This window comes from Clavelina lepadiformis, chromosome 4, assembly GCF_947623445.1.
Source record: "Clavelina lepadiformis chromosome 4, kaClaLepa1.1, whole genome shotgun sequence".
In the NCBI taxonomy this organism is placed as follows: domain Eukaryota; kingdom Metazoa; phylum Chordata; class Ascidiacea; order Aplousobranchia; family Clavelinidae; genus Clavelina; species Clavelina lepadiformis.
The window spans coordinates 5,221,842-5,234,903 of record NC_135243.1 but is presented as its reverse complement, the minus strand read 5'-3'; the positions used below and the strand labels follow the sequence as shown (position 1 = coordinate 5,234,903).

At 32.0% G+C, this 13,062-nt stretch overlaps 1 protein-coding gene and 1 long non-coding RNA gene across 10 annotated transcripts; one reads left to right on the top strand and one right to left on the bottom strand.

The window, feature by feature from the left end:
• Window positions 1-17: 17 nt before the first annotated feature.
• Window positions 18-1,222, bottom strand: LOC143452482 (uncharacterized). 3 transcript variants are annotated; one of them, XR_013115045.1, is made up of 4 exons: window positions 1,078-1,222; window positions 893-1,008; window positions 715-787; window positions 18-643 (listed from the first exon to the last, which is right to left on the bottom strand). It is a non-coding gene; the product is annotated as an uncharacterized LOC143452482 (long non-coding RNA). The 3 variants fall into 3 exon arrangements; XR_013115046.1 differs by having other exon boundaries at window positions 18-646; window positions 721-787; XR_013115047.1 differs by having other exon boundaries at window positions 721-787.
• A 1,279-nt stretch (window positions 1,223-2,501) lies between these two features.
• LOC143452157 (uncharacterized) lies at window positions 2,502-12,463 on the top strand. Of its 7 annotated transcripts, none has more exons than XM_076953018.1 (8): window positions 2,502-2,647; window positions 2,990-3,049; window positions 3,723-3,797; window positions 11,009-11,089; window positions 11,481-11,543; window positions 11,614-11,727; window positions 11,930-11,974; window positions 12,124-12,463. In XM_076953018.1, exons 1-7 carry the CDS (start codon window positions 2,578-2,580, stop codon window positions 11,935-11,937), a joined length of 471 nt encoding a protein of 156 aa, XP_076809133.1. In that variant the 5' UTR covers window positions 2,502-2,577; the 3' UTR covers window positions 11,938-11,974; window positions 12,124-12,463. The 7 variants fall into 7 exon arrangements, with proteins under 7 accessions (XP_076809133.1, XP_076809132.1, XP_076809130.1 ...); XM_076953017.1 differs by having other exon boundaries at window positions 2,987-3,049; XM_076953015.1 differs by lacking the exons at window positions 2,502-2,647; window positions 2,990-3,049; window positions 3,723-3,797 and adding exons at window positions 8,962-9,124; window positions 9,429-9,503; window positions 10,010-10,084 and having other exon boundaries at window positions 12,129-12,463.
• Window positions 12,464-13,062: the final 599 nt, after the last annotated feature.

Sequence of the window (13,062 nt, the reverse complement as noted above, 5' to 3'; positions counted from 1 at the left end):
ACATCCTTTTCTTGTCACTCATGCAAATTTATTTACAGGTAAAAGACGGAAAACTACACAAATTTTCTGACAAAATCCACCATAATGTTTAAAAGCATCAAACGGATAAAACCATCTGCAGCATCCGCTTCCTTTTGTTTATGTTTTTTTCTTGCTGTTATACTGGGTGGTATCAAACAACGTTACCAGAAAATACGGCCAATGTATACCTGATTTGTTTACATTTTGCGCAAAATTATGCTCTGTTTTTCCACGCAAGTAAATATTTACCAATGAATGAACATAATACCAAGTTCTTATAAAAAACGTTACAAATGTTAAAAGCATCAAATGAATGAACCAAATGCAGATTAGACTTCCACCTTTTGCAAAAAGTGTTTGAAGAAACTAATATGTAGAAATTATGTCCAATATTCAACTGATTTGCGCAAACATTTGCTTTTTATTTTATCTTCAAAATAAATAGTTGTAGGTAATAGAAAAACAACAGCTAATTCTTATGTAACACACCACAACTTTCAAAAGCATCAACCGAAGCACAAAACTTCACCATAAATTTTTCTCGTATCCCAGAAATCAGCAGAAGTTGTTGTGATATCACATCGAGGTGCCACAAATTATTGCCAAAGTGTCTCTATCAGATCTACTTAAAATATTACAAGTTTAATCACACAATCACAATTTATACACAATTACTTTTTTATACAAACTTGCCTTTACCTTCGATGTTATTGTGTGTCCTCAAAACTTCGGCTGAAGTCAGAAACATATACACCGTTTCATATCCCTTCAAAACATGTCTTCAAAATTAGCCTACACTACTTTTTTTAATCAGATCCATCAATATTTTGATTTCGTCACAAAAAAGCTGTCTCTTGCTACGTAAATATACCTCCTTGAAGTCGAATGGCCTGAGCACCAACACAAATATAAATATCATCGAACCCGAAAATATGAAAGCAATGAATATGGTGACGATGGCGCTCGAAGCCCAAGCCGGAATCTCGACTGTGACATAAACATTGATAAGTATTTGGATTTGAACTTAGATGTATACAATATTTACAAACTTACAACCTTCATGATTATCTTCCTCGTGATTATCACCAGCTCCGGATCCTTTCGATTTGACATCTGACATTTCGCCAATTTTTTTTTATGATAACTAAATTAATTCAAATAGAACTAAAAACAACTCTAGTTGGACCAAAAAACTTCTGAATGCCTTAAAAGAGAAAAGTTTCATTTTCGATGTTTATAAACACGGTTTAAAAAAATAAACTAGCAAAGACACCAGTGTTTGATTATATCAATTAGCACAGAACAAGGTTTGACACTCAGCCTCAGACAGTAATAAAAAACGAATCTACCCCATCACACGTGCAAAGCTGACTGATTGAAGGACAATGAAACTGACATATCGAGCAAGCTTGGTTTAACGCTCCGTTGAACACGAGCTGAGTAATTTTAAGGGTATTGTTGGGGAAGAAAACCTATTTTGTTATTAAATCAAAACATCATGGTTAAAACTTTGTTTGTCCAGAAATAAAAAGTAGTGTAAAAAATATGATTTAAACAGTCGCATTAAAACTCCACTACATAAATAAAAGATAAATAATAATAGGAACTTAAAAGGAATATTTACTCAGATAATGTTTATAATTTATTGTTTGAGTAAAAAGGATTTTAGAAAATAGCACATTTTATATTTTAGGCAATTTAGTGTAGTTACTATAATGAAATGTCATGGTCCTTCACATTTATATTTTAACTTATCTTTCATCTACTTTGGTGCTTCTTGATTTACAGAGCTTCATAACGTTTAACTGACAGTTGCTAAATAGTTTACTTCAGGTTTATTTTACTTGTAGCCTACCATCACTTCATCAGTTTCCTTTCGTTTTGAATAAAACATAACGCAATTTACATTCATCTGTCCACTTTTTATCTGAGACAGATTTATGAAAACTGTATAGGGAAGTATTTTAAATTTAACAAACAATTTATAAATATTGTTTCCCATTCAAAGTTTAAATAAATTTTAGACATGCTCATTGGGGCGTGAAATTCACTTTGCACGACGTGGCAACTTCAATGAAAATTACTCAGTCAACTGCGCACGTTGATTGAGATTTTCAAGTTTGTTAAGTTTATTTGCTGGCAAGTGGTTTTAGCATATACCTTCTGCATCATGTCGTGTTGGTTAACAGTAACAGACAGAGTAACTGGTATTTATTTTGTTGTAGTATCACCTCACCAAGTAAAAATGTTTTCAATTTCTTGATGAGGTAGTTAAATTTGATTTTGTGTTTGTTTGTGAGAATGGAGGACGGCTAACGGCAAATTTTCTGAAATATATTCTAGTCAGGTGTAGTTTCCTTTTCTTCAAGCGCTCGTTAAAGTGTTTTTTAAATTGTTTTCATGTTTTTCCGAAAGTGTCAAAAAAACTTAAACTGATTGTGAAAAATGTATTGATTGATCTATTTTACATCAACAGTACTTAAATATTTCTTAAGTTAAAAGATTTATTTTTTGTTTTTGTTTATTCTTTTTAATCACAATTCATCAAAAGCAAATATGTCAGTCAACGATTCAATGGAAAAGATTATCACAAACACAGAAGAAGAAGAAGAATTCATTGATGATGGCAAGTATAAGTTATATGTAGCGTGACTTGCTTTAATAAACAAAGTGGAAGTTCCAAAAACCGATAAGTAATTTTTAACGATTTGCATTCTTACAAACATGATAGCGCTTGCTAAACCAGGGATAATTTTTTACTTTAATAAAGTAACTTACTACAGAAATTTTCTCTGTTTTCACTCACGAAGAAAATAGAAAAGCAGTAGTCAATAAATTTTGATTTTGAATAACGTAACCTTTGGTTAGAAACAAGGTTACTTCAAGTAGGGCAGTACTGTGCAATAACTGTTTTTAAATTTGTTTAAATAAATTTCAACAATAACAATTGTAGAATGGACAACAGCAGACTTTACTACAAGTGAATTAGCTTTGGTTAGCAATGAAAACCTGGAAAACAATTTTGAAGGTAAGTTCTGCCGTATGCAGTAAACGCTTTCAATTAAATCATAGAACTAATGCAACGTTTAGCATTTAACATAATCACAAACATGAATATTTGTTAAAGTACTTGCCCTGTGTCTTTAAAAATGTTTGTTTTGTACTAAAAATCGATGGCTCGAAACATTCTTTAAATCATAGAAAACTTTTTGGTGAGCTATATAATATGTCTGCTTAGTTTTTAGACCATTCAAAGATAGCATTAATATTACAGTTAAAATGGGATATTGCTGACATCCATTACATCAAGAACAAATGGAAAAGTTTTCAATCATAGTTTACCATTTCTTCCTAATCGTTTAAAATGGAAGTTGTAACCGCAGATCGCAAATACCCATAGCTTCCTAATCAAAAACTCAAGGATTTTCCAGTAAAATGCTGTCGTTAATTCCATTTTAACTTTTTACAGTAATAATTTGACATATATGAATAAACTTACTGCATTGATTGCCATTTGCACAGTATATATGTCCGGAGATTATTTCTACGTTGATCAACAAATTTGGTTAAAATGTATCTTTTTTACTATAACATCGGTCAACGAATCCAAATTTATTCGTTTTGTTTTAAATGACTTGTGATTTTGTCAGAAAATTATTGTTTTAAATTTTGCTAAAATTGTTTTAAAAACAAATCACCAGAAGCTTCAACGTCAGCAGTGAAGGCGACGGAAAGTATTTCTGCCAACAACCAAGTCGAAGAAAGTATCGATGAAGGTATATTACAAAGAGAGCTGCGTTGTTGGTTATAAACGTTTTTAAAGGAGCAAATAGTTTAAAAGTTTGTCGGTTTTTAGGTCGATTTTAAATAGACAGATTGTTTGGCAAAAACTATTTTAGGCAAAGATAAATTTGTACTTTTAAGGTACAGATATTATAATTTTAGACAAAAACATGTTAAGGTGTTTTGAAAAAAGGAAAATGCAAATATGATGACTTTTATCCGAATTTGCTTAAAATGCAACCTTTTGCCACAACATCGGTCAACGATTTAGATTTTCAACAATTTTTCTTGGGTTCAATGAAACCTGTCCATGAAAAGTCTAATGTAATTTATGCTTTTGTTTGAAAAAAATAGTTTTTAATTTTGTTGATAACATTTTAAAAACAAATCTTAAGAAGCTTCAACCTAAGCATTGAAGGCGACGGAAACGAGTTTTATCCATGAAGGTATATTATGAAGGAATCCACAATGTTTGATGTAAATGTTTTTAAACAAGCCTATAATTTTATGAAAGTTGTAGGTTACTTGTAGATTACTTTATAGTACTAATTTAGTTCTAGGTTAGTTTAAGTAAAATAATGCATATACAGTGCACAAAACAGTATTGTGCGTTCTTCCAACAAAAGCTTACAACATTTCAATACCACCTTTGTGTAGTTTAGGAATAGGTTATTCCACTTCACTGTCTTCGGTTAATAACAGTTGTTGTCTATCATTTGGTGTTGGGAAGTCGACATTGTTTTCAATCTGAAAATTTGGAGCAATATTAATGCGAATTTTTTAAAACTTGATCAATACTATGCGTTGGGAAGTCGACATTGTTTTCAATCTGACTTAAGTTAATTGTTTGTACTAAGAATCTGCCAATGCCTACAGCCATTTGCTTAACTGTAACTTTTGATGACTTAAATGTTTAAAAATTTGGAGCAATATTAATGCAAATTTTTTAAAACTTGATCAATACTATGCGTTGTATGTCAAAATAATTGTTTATCTGTATACAGTACAATGTATGACTAATTTTATACCTTTTAGTTTATATTTAATATTATAACTCTTAAAAAAGCTTATAACTTTTACTTTTATAACACTAATTTACCAGTGTCCGGAAACAATGATTCAGGAGAAACAAGCCATAGCAACTTTAGATCTGAAGTAGATGTGGGTAAAGTATATTCCAATGTTACGAATTATTTAAATAAAACTGTAACAAATCTCTGCAGGTTTACACGTATTTTTCAGCCGAAAGAATTTCTCTAGTAAACAACATGCGAACAATTGCAATTATGATGATAAGCTGCATTGTTATCGTTGTTGTTGGCATTGTGTTAACACTTCATTTCTCCTTCAAAGGTACAGTTATTTTACGTTACCAACTTACAAAATCAATGTTTTTATGCACGACTTTCGTAAAATAAGCGGTAATATTACTCTGACCATATTTTCCAATACTACTGTAGAGTTGGCATATATCCACATTGATTTATAGCCATTCTGATTTAATGGGATCACTGCAAAATATGTAAGGCCAACTATATATTTTGATTTTCTACAGCATTCTAGTTGCGCATCCCGAAACTTTCCAATAATCCAAAAATGTAGTAAGTCTTAAGTGATCTTAAAGCTAAAATATCTGCGAAACGGCAAATTCTTGGATTTGTAAATAAAATTTGTAAAAAATTTGTTCTGGCAGACAACATAAAACATACTTTTATTGTGGAAAATTATCCCTGCCACATTATGTTGTTATTGTTTGATGTTAACATCCTTTCCATATCTTTTTCATAGATAAGCCAATCCAAAATGCTCGTCTTCAAAGCAGAATAGTCGGAAAAATTTGCAGAAGTGTCTCTGATAAATCAAGTTAATTAGAAGAAAGCTTTTGGAAAACTTCATCACACAATCTCAAACAATACTAATTGTGTCAAATGATTCTGCGTTTCGTAAAAATATGTTTCATAAACCTTAGATTTTCTATTAATTGTGCCATAATTTAAACAAATATATTATATTCTTTATCTGTTTTTGAGTGTTTGGCATGCTATTGTTTAAACAACTTTTGTTACGCGTATGCAGGTTTTTTTTTAAGGTTTGATTTGGGTGACCGCTAAGTAGTTTTACGAGACCGCAAGTGTTTCATTTAAATGAATGGTGACACTTAATCACGCAACACTTAATCACGCGACGCTTAATCACCGACACATAATCACTAGGACATTTAATCACGCGACACTTAATCACACATTTACAATATTTATTTACAATTTACAGCAATGTTATGCATGGGAAATGTAAGCAACTGCACGAAGATAGACTAAAATCTCGCTTGACAGATAACGGTCAACTGTGTTTTGCACGCGCAGTTTCAGTGTCTTGTACCGCATTGGAATAGAAGGTTGAGTACCAGCAATTCCTTGCAGAAACGTTGCACGTTGCATTTGAATGTCTTTTTCAATTCCCTGTATGACAGTCCACAATGTCGGGTGGTGGCATTGAAAAAGCACTTGGAGACCAAAATGCCAACCTTCGACTGCATTTGTGGTTCTTGCAATGCAACCTGCCCCGGCTTCGTAATGATTCTAACTTTCGATTGGAAAGATGGCTGAGCCGTAATTTTCACCACGTCCCGGACGTCGTCTGCCTCTTATATATGTGTGTTCGAAATACGAAAGCAGTTCAGGCATCTTCTCGTGATCGGGCATGCTATCAGCTAAGATCAGAAAAGACTCGACTACGTCAGAGGAAGGGACCATGGCTAAGGCTGGTAAACACCGAACAGCTGTTCTTAATTCGTCATTAGACTCCACAGAGAGATGCACACGAGCTTGAATTACTGGATTTTCCTCACGCTTTTCCGACATCGAAGTGATTATGTGTCGCGTGATTAAATGTCGCCTGATTAAGTATCCAAGTCGCGTGATTAAATGTCCTAGTGATTATGTGTCGGTGATTAAGCGTCGCGTGATTAAGTGTCGCGTGATTAAGTGTCGGTACACCCATTTAAATACCAAAAAATAGCCATATTTGCTTGTCCAGTCTTGCAAGTCCAAATTTTGGGAAACCGCTGGAGAAATTTGGGGGACCGTTTCGGTCCCCCAAAACACCTTAAAAAAAACACTGCGCGTATGTTATTTCATTTAAAATCTTAATGCTTGCGAATAAACCGAATTTCAATTTAACCCAAGTAGTTTTCGATGCCACTGAAATATCAAACATAACTAAGCTTGCACAAGGTCTTAGTTTGCAATTGTAACGAAATTTTATCAGAAGTGCAGTTATAGGCTATTTATCAGACGTGCATCGTTAAATTTTAAGTTACGCGCAAGATCAAAATGCATCTTAAACCTTGCCCATGCGCGTATAGATGTACGTCATGTTGTTTACTGCTTTGTACTTTAAATTAGTTTCAGTATTTCACATTTTAGGTTTGTTCGTACATTTTTTATTGTGTTTACACACATTTTCAAGCATTTTATTTTGAAGCTGTCCTCACCTATGAGCATGAAAATGATGAATCGCAGCGCTGTTTGAATCGTTGCAGACAAATGAGGACGCGATGATAATTAAGAATTTAATCAGATTTTGGGGCCCGACCGGGAAGATCTTTGTTATGCTGTTCTATGCCGGCAAATAAATTTGTTTTATATTGGCTTTGGCTATTTTGACTGGCCGTTGACGGTACAAGACCAGGAAGAATTCAAACGTAAAACGTTGACTTCCGCTGTGTAAGTAACTATAATAATCAATAAGCATAGATTAGATGACGTGAAAAATTGAAGATGTTTATGACCAGATGTTAGTTGACTAGATTGATTATGCCAAGAACGAGACGCCGGAGTCAAGTGATTTCTGTTGCGTTATCTCTAAAAATATCAAAATTCTCAGAGACCAAAAGTTAAGCTTTGATCTTAAGTTGAACAAGCAATAATATTTCATTATGTAATTTAGTTCAAAAATTTTTCGCTTTTACAAATTTACCTGTACGTTCAACATTGTGTAGCTGCCTTGCCTGTACAAAGTTGCAAGTACGTCTTGCAATATATGCTTTATTACATACTTTACTTAAAGGCCAAAAGGAAATCCAAATGTGGATGAAACAAGCACATGAGCTTTGTAAGTTTAAACAAATTTCTTCAGCTTGCTATTTAGAAAAATGTAGGATATGAACTCAGACTTTTTTGGAATTTGTTGTTTAGGCAAAAAAGGACTTTAATGAGGAAAAATGTTTTTATTTTGATTAAGTTATGAGAGTTAATAATGAAAATTTTACGTTTCAAAAGATCTGTTTCGATATGGATACATTGTAGGATTATTGCTATCAACACCAGGATACCACAAATAAAGGCGGTTATTGCAATTTGCTGCGAACAAGTTTTATGTTAAAAATTTTTTTTCAAAAAACTTGAAGTTTTGAAATTAAACTTTTTATTGTTTTCAAACTTTGAAATATAATCACCATGAAAATGTTGTTTTCATCGTAATACTACAGTAAGATCTGGAAACAAAATAATGACAAATTTTCTACCACATTGCAAAAGTCATCATTGTCAACAATGAGTGCAATTTACATTCACGTTGTCACTTTTGGTCTGAGACAGATTTATGAAAACTGTATAGGGAATTATTTTAGTTTAACAAACAATTCATAGGTATTGTTCCCCATCCAAAGTTTAAATATAAATTTTAAATATGCTCATTGGAGCGTGAAACCAACTTTGCTCGACGTGGCAACTTTAATGATAATTAATCATTCAGATGCGCACGTTGATTGCGTTTGTCACGTTTGTTAACTTTTTTGGTGACAAGTGGTTTGTGAGACAACTTTTGTATTATGCCGTGTTTGTTAACCACAAGATAACTGGTGTATTATTTTGTGGTAATATCAACTTAACAAGTAAAAATTGTTATTAACGTCTTGATGATATAGTTTGGTGACCTGAGTGTTAAATGTGATTTCAAGCTTGGTGTGGCAATAGAGGCTCGCTAAAGGAAAAGTTTTTGAAAAATTTTTTGGTCACCTGTATTTATATTTTCTTTGCCTTATTTTATATTTATACAAACACTCATTAAACTGTTTAGTTATTTTCCCAAAGTAACTGTTAAGTATCACTGATTGTGAAAAATTTAATGATTGATTTATTTTACATCAACAGTACTTAAATATTTCTTAAGTGAAACGATTTATTTTCTGTTTTTGTTAATTTTTTTAACCCCAATTCATCAAAAGCAAATATGTCAGGCAACGATGCAACCGAAAAGATCATCATCACCAAAACAGAAGAAGAAGAAGAACTTATCAACGATGGCAAGCATATATATCGTGAGTTGCTTTAATTTTTAAAGTGAATACTCCAAAAAACGACAAGTAATTAGTATCGATTGACAATCTTACAAACATGTTAGCGCTTGCTAAAGTGGGGATAATTTTTTACTTTAATAAAGCACTTTACTATGAAAACTTAATCTTTTTTGCTCACAAACAAAGTAAAATAGCGATAGTCACCAAATTTTGATTTAGAATAACTTAGCCTTTGCTTAGAAACAAAGTTAATTCAAGTAGGTCAGTACTGTGCAATAACTGTTCTTAGATTTGTTTAAATAAATTTCAACATAAACAAATGCAGAATCTACAACAGCAGACTTTAATACAAAAGAATTAACTTCAGTTAGCAATGAAGACCCGGAAAACATCTGTGAAGGTTGGTTCTGCCGTATACAGTAAACTTTTCAATTAAATCATACAAATAATGCAACGTTTAGCATTTAACACACATCAAAAACATGAATCCTTTTAAAGGCACTGTGCCTTTAAAAATGTTTGTTTTTTACTAAAAATCGATGTCTAGAAACAACCTTTAAATCATAGAAAATTTTCATTGGGCTATATATTATATCTGCTTAGTTTTAAGACCATTCAAACATAGCATAAATATTACAGTTGAAATAGGACATTGCTAACATCTATTTACTTACATCAAGTGCAAATGGCAAAGTTTTCCATCACAATTAACAATTCCTTTCTAATTGTTTAAAATTGAAAGTGACATCAACTTTACCATTGACTACCATTCGCACAGGTCACATGTCAGGAGTCTTCCACATATTTATACGAGTTTGCTTAAAATGTATCTTTTTGTTATAAAAATCGTCAACAATTCCAAATTCTTGTCATTTTGTTGATAATGTTTTAAAAACAAATCACCAGAAGCTTCAACGTCAGCAGTGAAGGCGACGGGAAGTAGTTCAGCCGACAACCAAGTCGAAGAAAGTATCGATGAAGGTATATTACAGAGAGCTGCATTGTTGGTTATAAACGTTTTTAACGATCAAATAGTTTGAAAGTTTGCCGAATTTTAGGTTGATTTTAAACAGACAGATTGTTTGGCAAAAACTATTTTAGGCAGAGATAAATTTGTACTTCTAAGGTAAAGATATTATAATTTTAGGCAAAAACAAGTTAAGGTGTTTTGAAAAAAAGGAAATGCAAATATGACAAATTTTATCCGAATTTGCTTAAAATGTAACTTTATGCTGCAACATCGGTCAAAGATTTAGATTTTCAAAAAATTTTGTCGGGTTGTATGATATCTGTCCCTGACACGTCTAAAGTAATTTATGCTTTTGTTTGAACAAAATAGTGTTTAATTTTGCTGATAACGTTTTACATACAAATCATAAGAAGCTTAAACGTCAGCAGTGAAGGCGAAGAAAACGAGTTTTATCCATGAAGGTATATTATAAAGGAATTTGCAATGTTTGATGTAAAGGTTTTTTAAACAAGCAAGTAATTCCATGAAAGTTGTAGGCGTAGGCCTATTGAAAATTTGACAATACGTAATCGATCAATTTTAAACTGAGAAATAGTTGACAAAAATTATTTCAAGCAAACATAATTTAACGTGTTCCTGAAAGACGGAAAAATGCAAATGTAATAAATTGAGCCAAGGAAACTGTGTTAAACCGAATCACGAGGGTGGAAACATGAAAATTAAAAACTTGTCGTGCTATAGTTCCTATATCTTTTCAAAACAATGAACTTGCTAGCAAATTATAAGAAGCGTGAAGGATAAAGCTATATTATGATTGCTATCTTGCCGAAACACCTAAGTTAAAAGGCATTATTGAATTGAGTTTAAATTGTTTCTTTTGTTAATTCAGCTACAGTTTAATCATGTAGTTTTAACATGAATACTTTATCCCCAAGCCCCTGAACATTCGATGCCACTCGACGTAGACACAGAACCAATTGTTGGCATCAACGTATCTGAAGAAACTGTCAATGATGGTAAGTTTGGTGATATATAATTACAACACAGTGTTGTTCCTTCTTCCAATAAAATCTTGTAATAGATTAATAGAACCTTTGTTTTGTTTAAAATTAGGTTTTGTCCATTTTTTTGTGTTTTGGATTAATAAAAATTTTTATCTATCATTTGGTTTTAGGAAATCGACGATGTTTGCCATTTGACTTAAGTTAATTATTTTTGCTAAGAATCTGCCATTGTTTACAGCCGTTTGTTTAACTTTACATTTTCATGACGTCAATTTTCAAAAATTTGCAGTAATTTCAATACGAATTCAACTTGATCAATACTATGCGTTGCATATCAAGAGACTTGTGTTTAATTCTTTGTTTTTGATTTAGTTTTAACCCTAATTTAACCATTATTTACCAGTATCGGAGGATATTGATCGGAGTGTATCAAGCGACAGCAGCCTTCAAACCGAAGCAGATATAGGTAACATGTATCGCATCGTTATAAACACTTCACACTGTAACAACTGACCTGATTTATATGTATTTTACAGTGGTGAGGAACCATGAAGTAAAAGTTATCAGATTTGTTGCATTTCTATTGCTAAGCCTTATAATTATTGCTATCCTTGTTGCTGCCGTCACCATTTTGCATTACACCTTCAAAGGTACAGTTGTTTTACTCGACCACCAACTTATAAAATGGATGTTTTTAAACATGTTTTTTCTCTCACATAACGGTTGAATTACGTTGGCTATGTTTCCCGATACTAATCCAGACATATATCCAAGGCGAATTAAGGGCGTTGTCTATGTTTTAAGTCAATACACAATTATTTGAGGCCAACTTTAAATTTTGACTTTTTACAGCTTTCTGAGTGCGGATTCCAAAATTTTCCAATGAATTGAAATCTAGTAAGTAAGTAACTAGTAACTAATAAGTAAATAGAGGCCTAGAAAATACAATAAAGAAAAAGCAAATTCTTGGATTTGTAAATAAAATTTCTAAAACACTTTAACTAGCGTGTTTGTTGTGACAAAAATATACTTTTGTTGTGCAAAAGTATAGGGAGAAATTTATTAAGCTGGTCGCCAAATCTGAAGGTCGAGCACAATTGCAGAAGTGTCCCTGATGAATCAAGTTAATTAGCAGAAATTTTTTGGGAAATGTTTCCGCACCAAATGTCATGGAACAATAAGTAGAGCATCTCAGACTTCACCTTAGATCAAATTTTTCCTTGATATGCAAAATTTTGTTTAACAAATCTAAATGTTTTATACGTTGTGCCGTAAATATTTAAACAAATTTATTATGGTATGTTATCTGTTTTTGAGTGTTTGGCATGCTATTCAAATATTTTTGTGAAGCATACGCTATTTCTTGAAAAACTAAATGCTTGCGAATAAAACATATTTCAATTAAACCCAAGTAGATTTTCTTGATGTGCTAGTGCTGTAGATTTGTCGTTGCTACTGAAATGTCATCATGATTAGACTTAGGCAAAGGAATAGTTTCGCATGAGCTTCTGCTTTGTGAGAAAATATCATCGATAAATATAAATTAAATGACGTGAAATTTTACAAAGAAATGTTGCTGAACAAATGTGTGGATTCATTACTGGATTCATTATACCAGGTACATAATACCAAAGTCAAGTGACTTGTTACAATATCTCAAGTAATAATCAACATATTCATGTCGAAAACGTTTGAGGTATTGGTCTCAGATTGAACAAAATAACCAATAAAAATTCAATATATTCTGTAATTCAAAAATAATTCCGTTTTATGAAATGCAACATTTTGAAGTTGCCTTGCGTGCACAAAGTTACCTCTACATTGTATTATATACACTAAAATAGATAATATACTTAAAGGTCATATGTGAGTCCAAACACATGAGCTCACTAACGTGAAAACTTTTCTTCAGCTTGCTGTTTAGATATAAATCAAATATTTATTCAGATTGCTTTTAGACATCGTTGTTTGGACAATAATTAAGG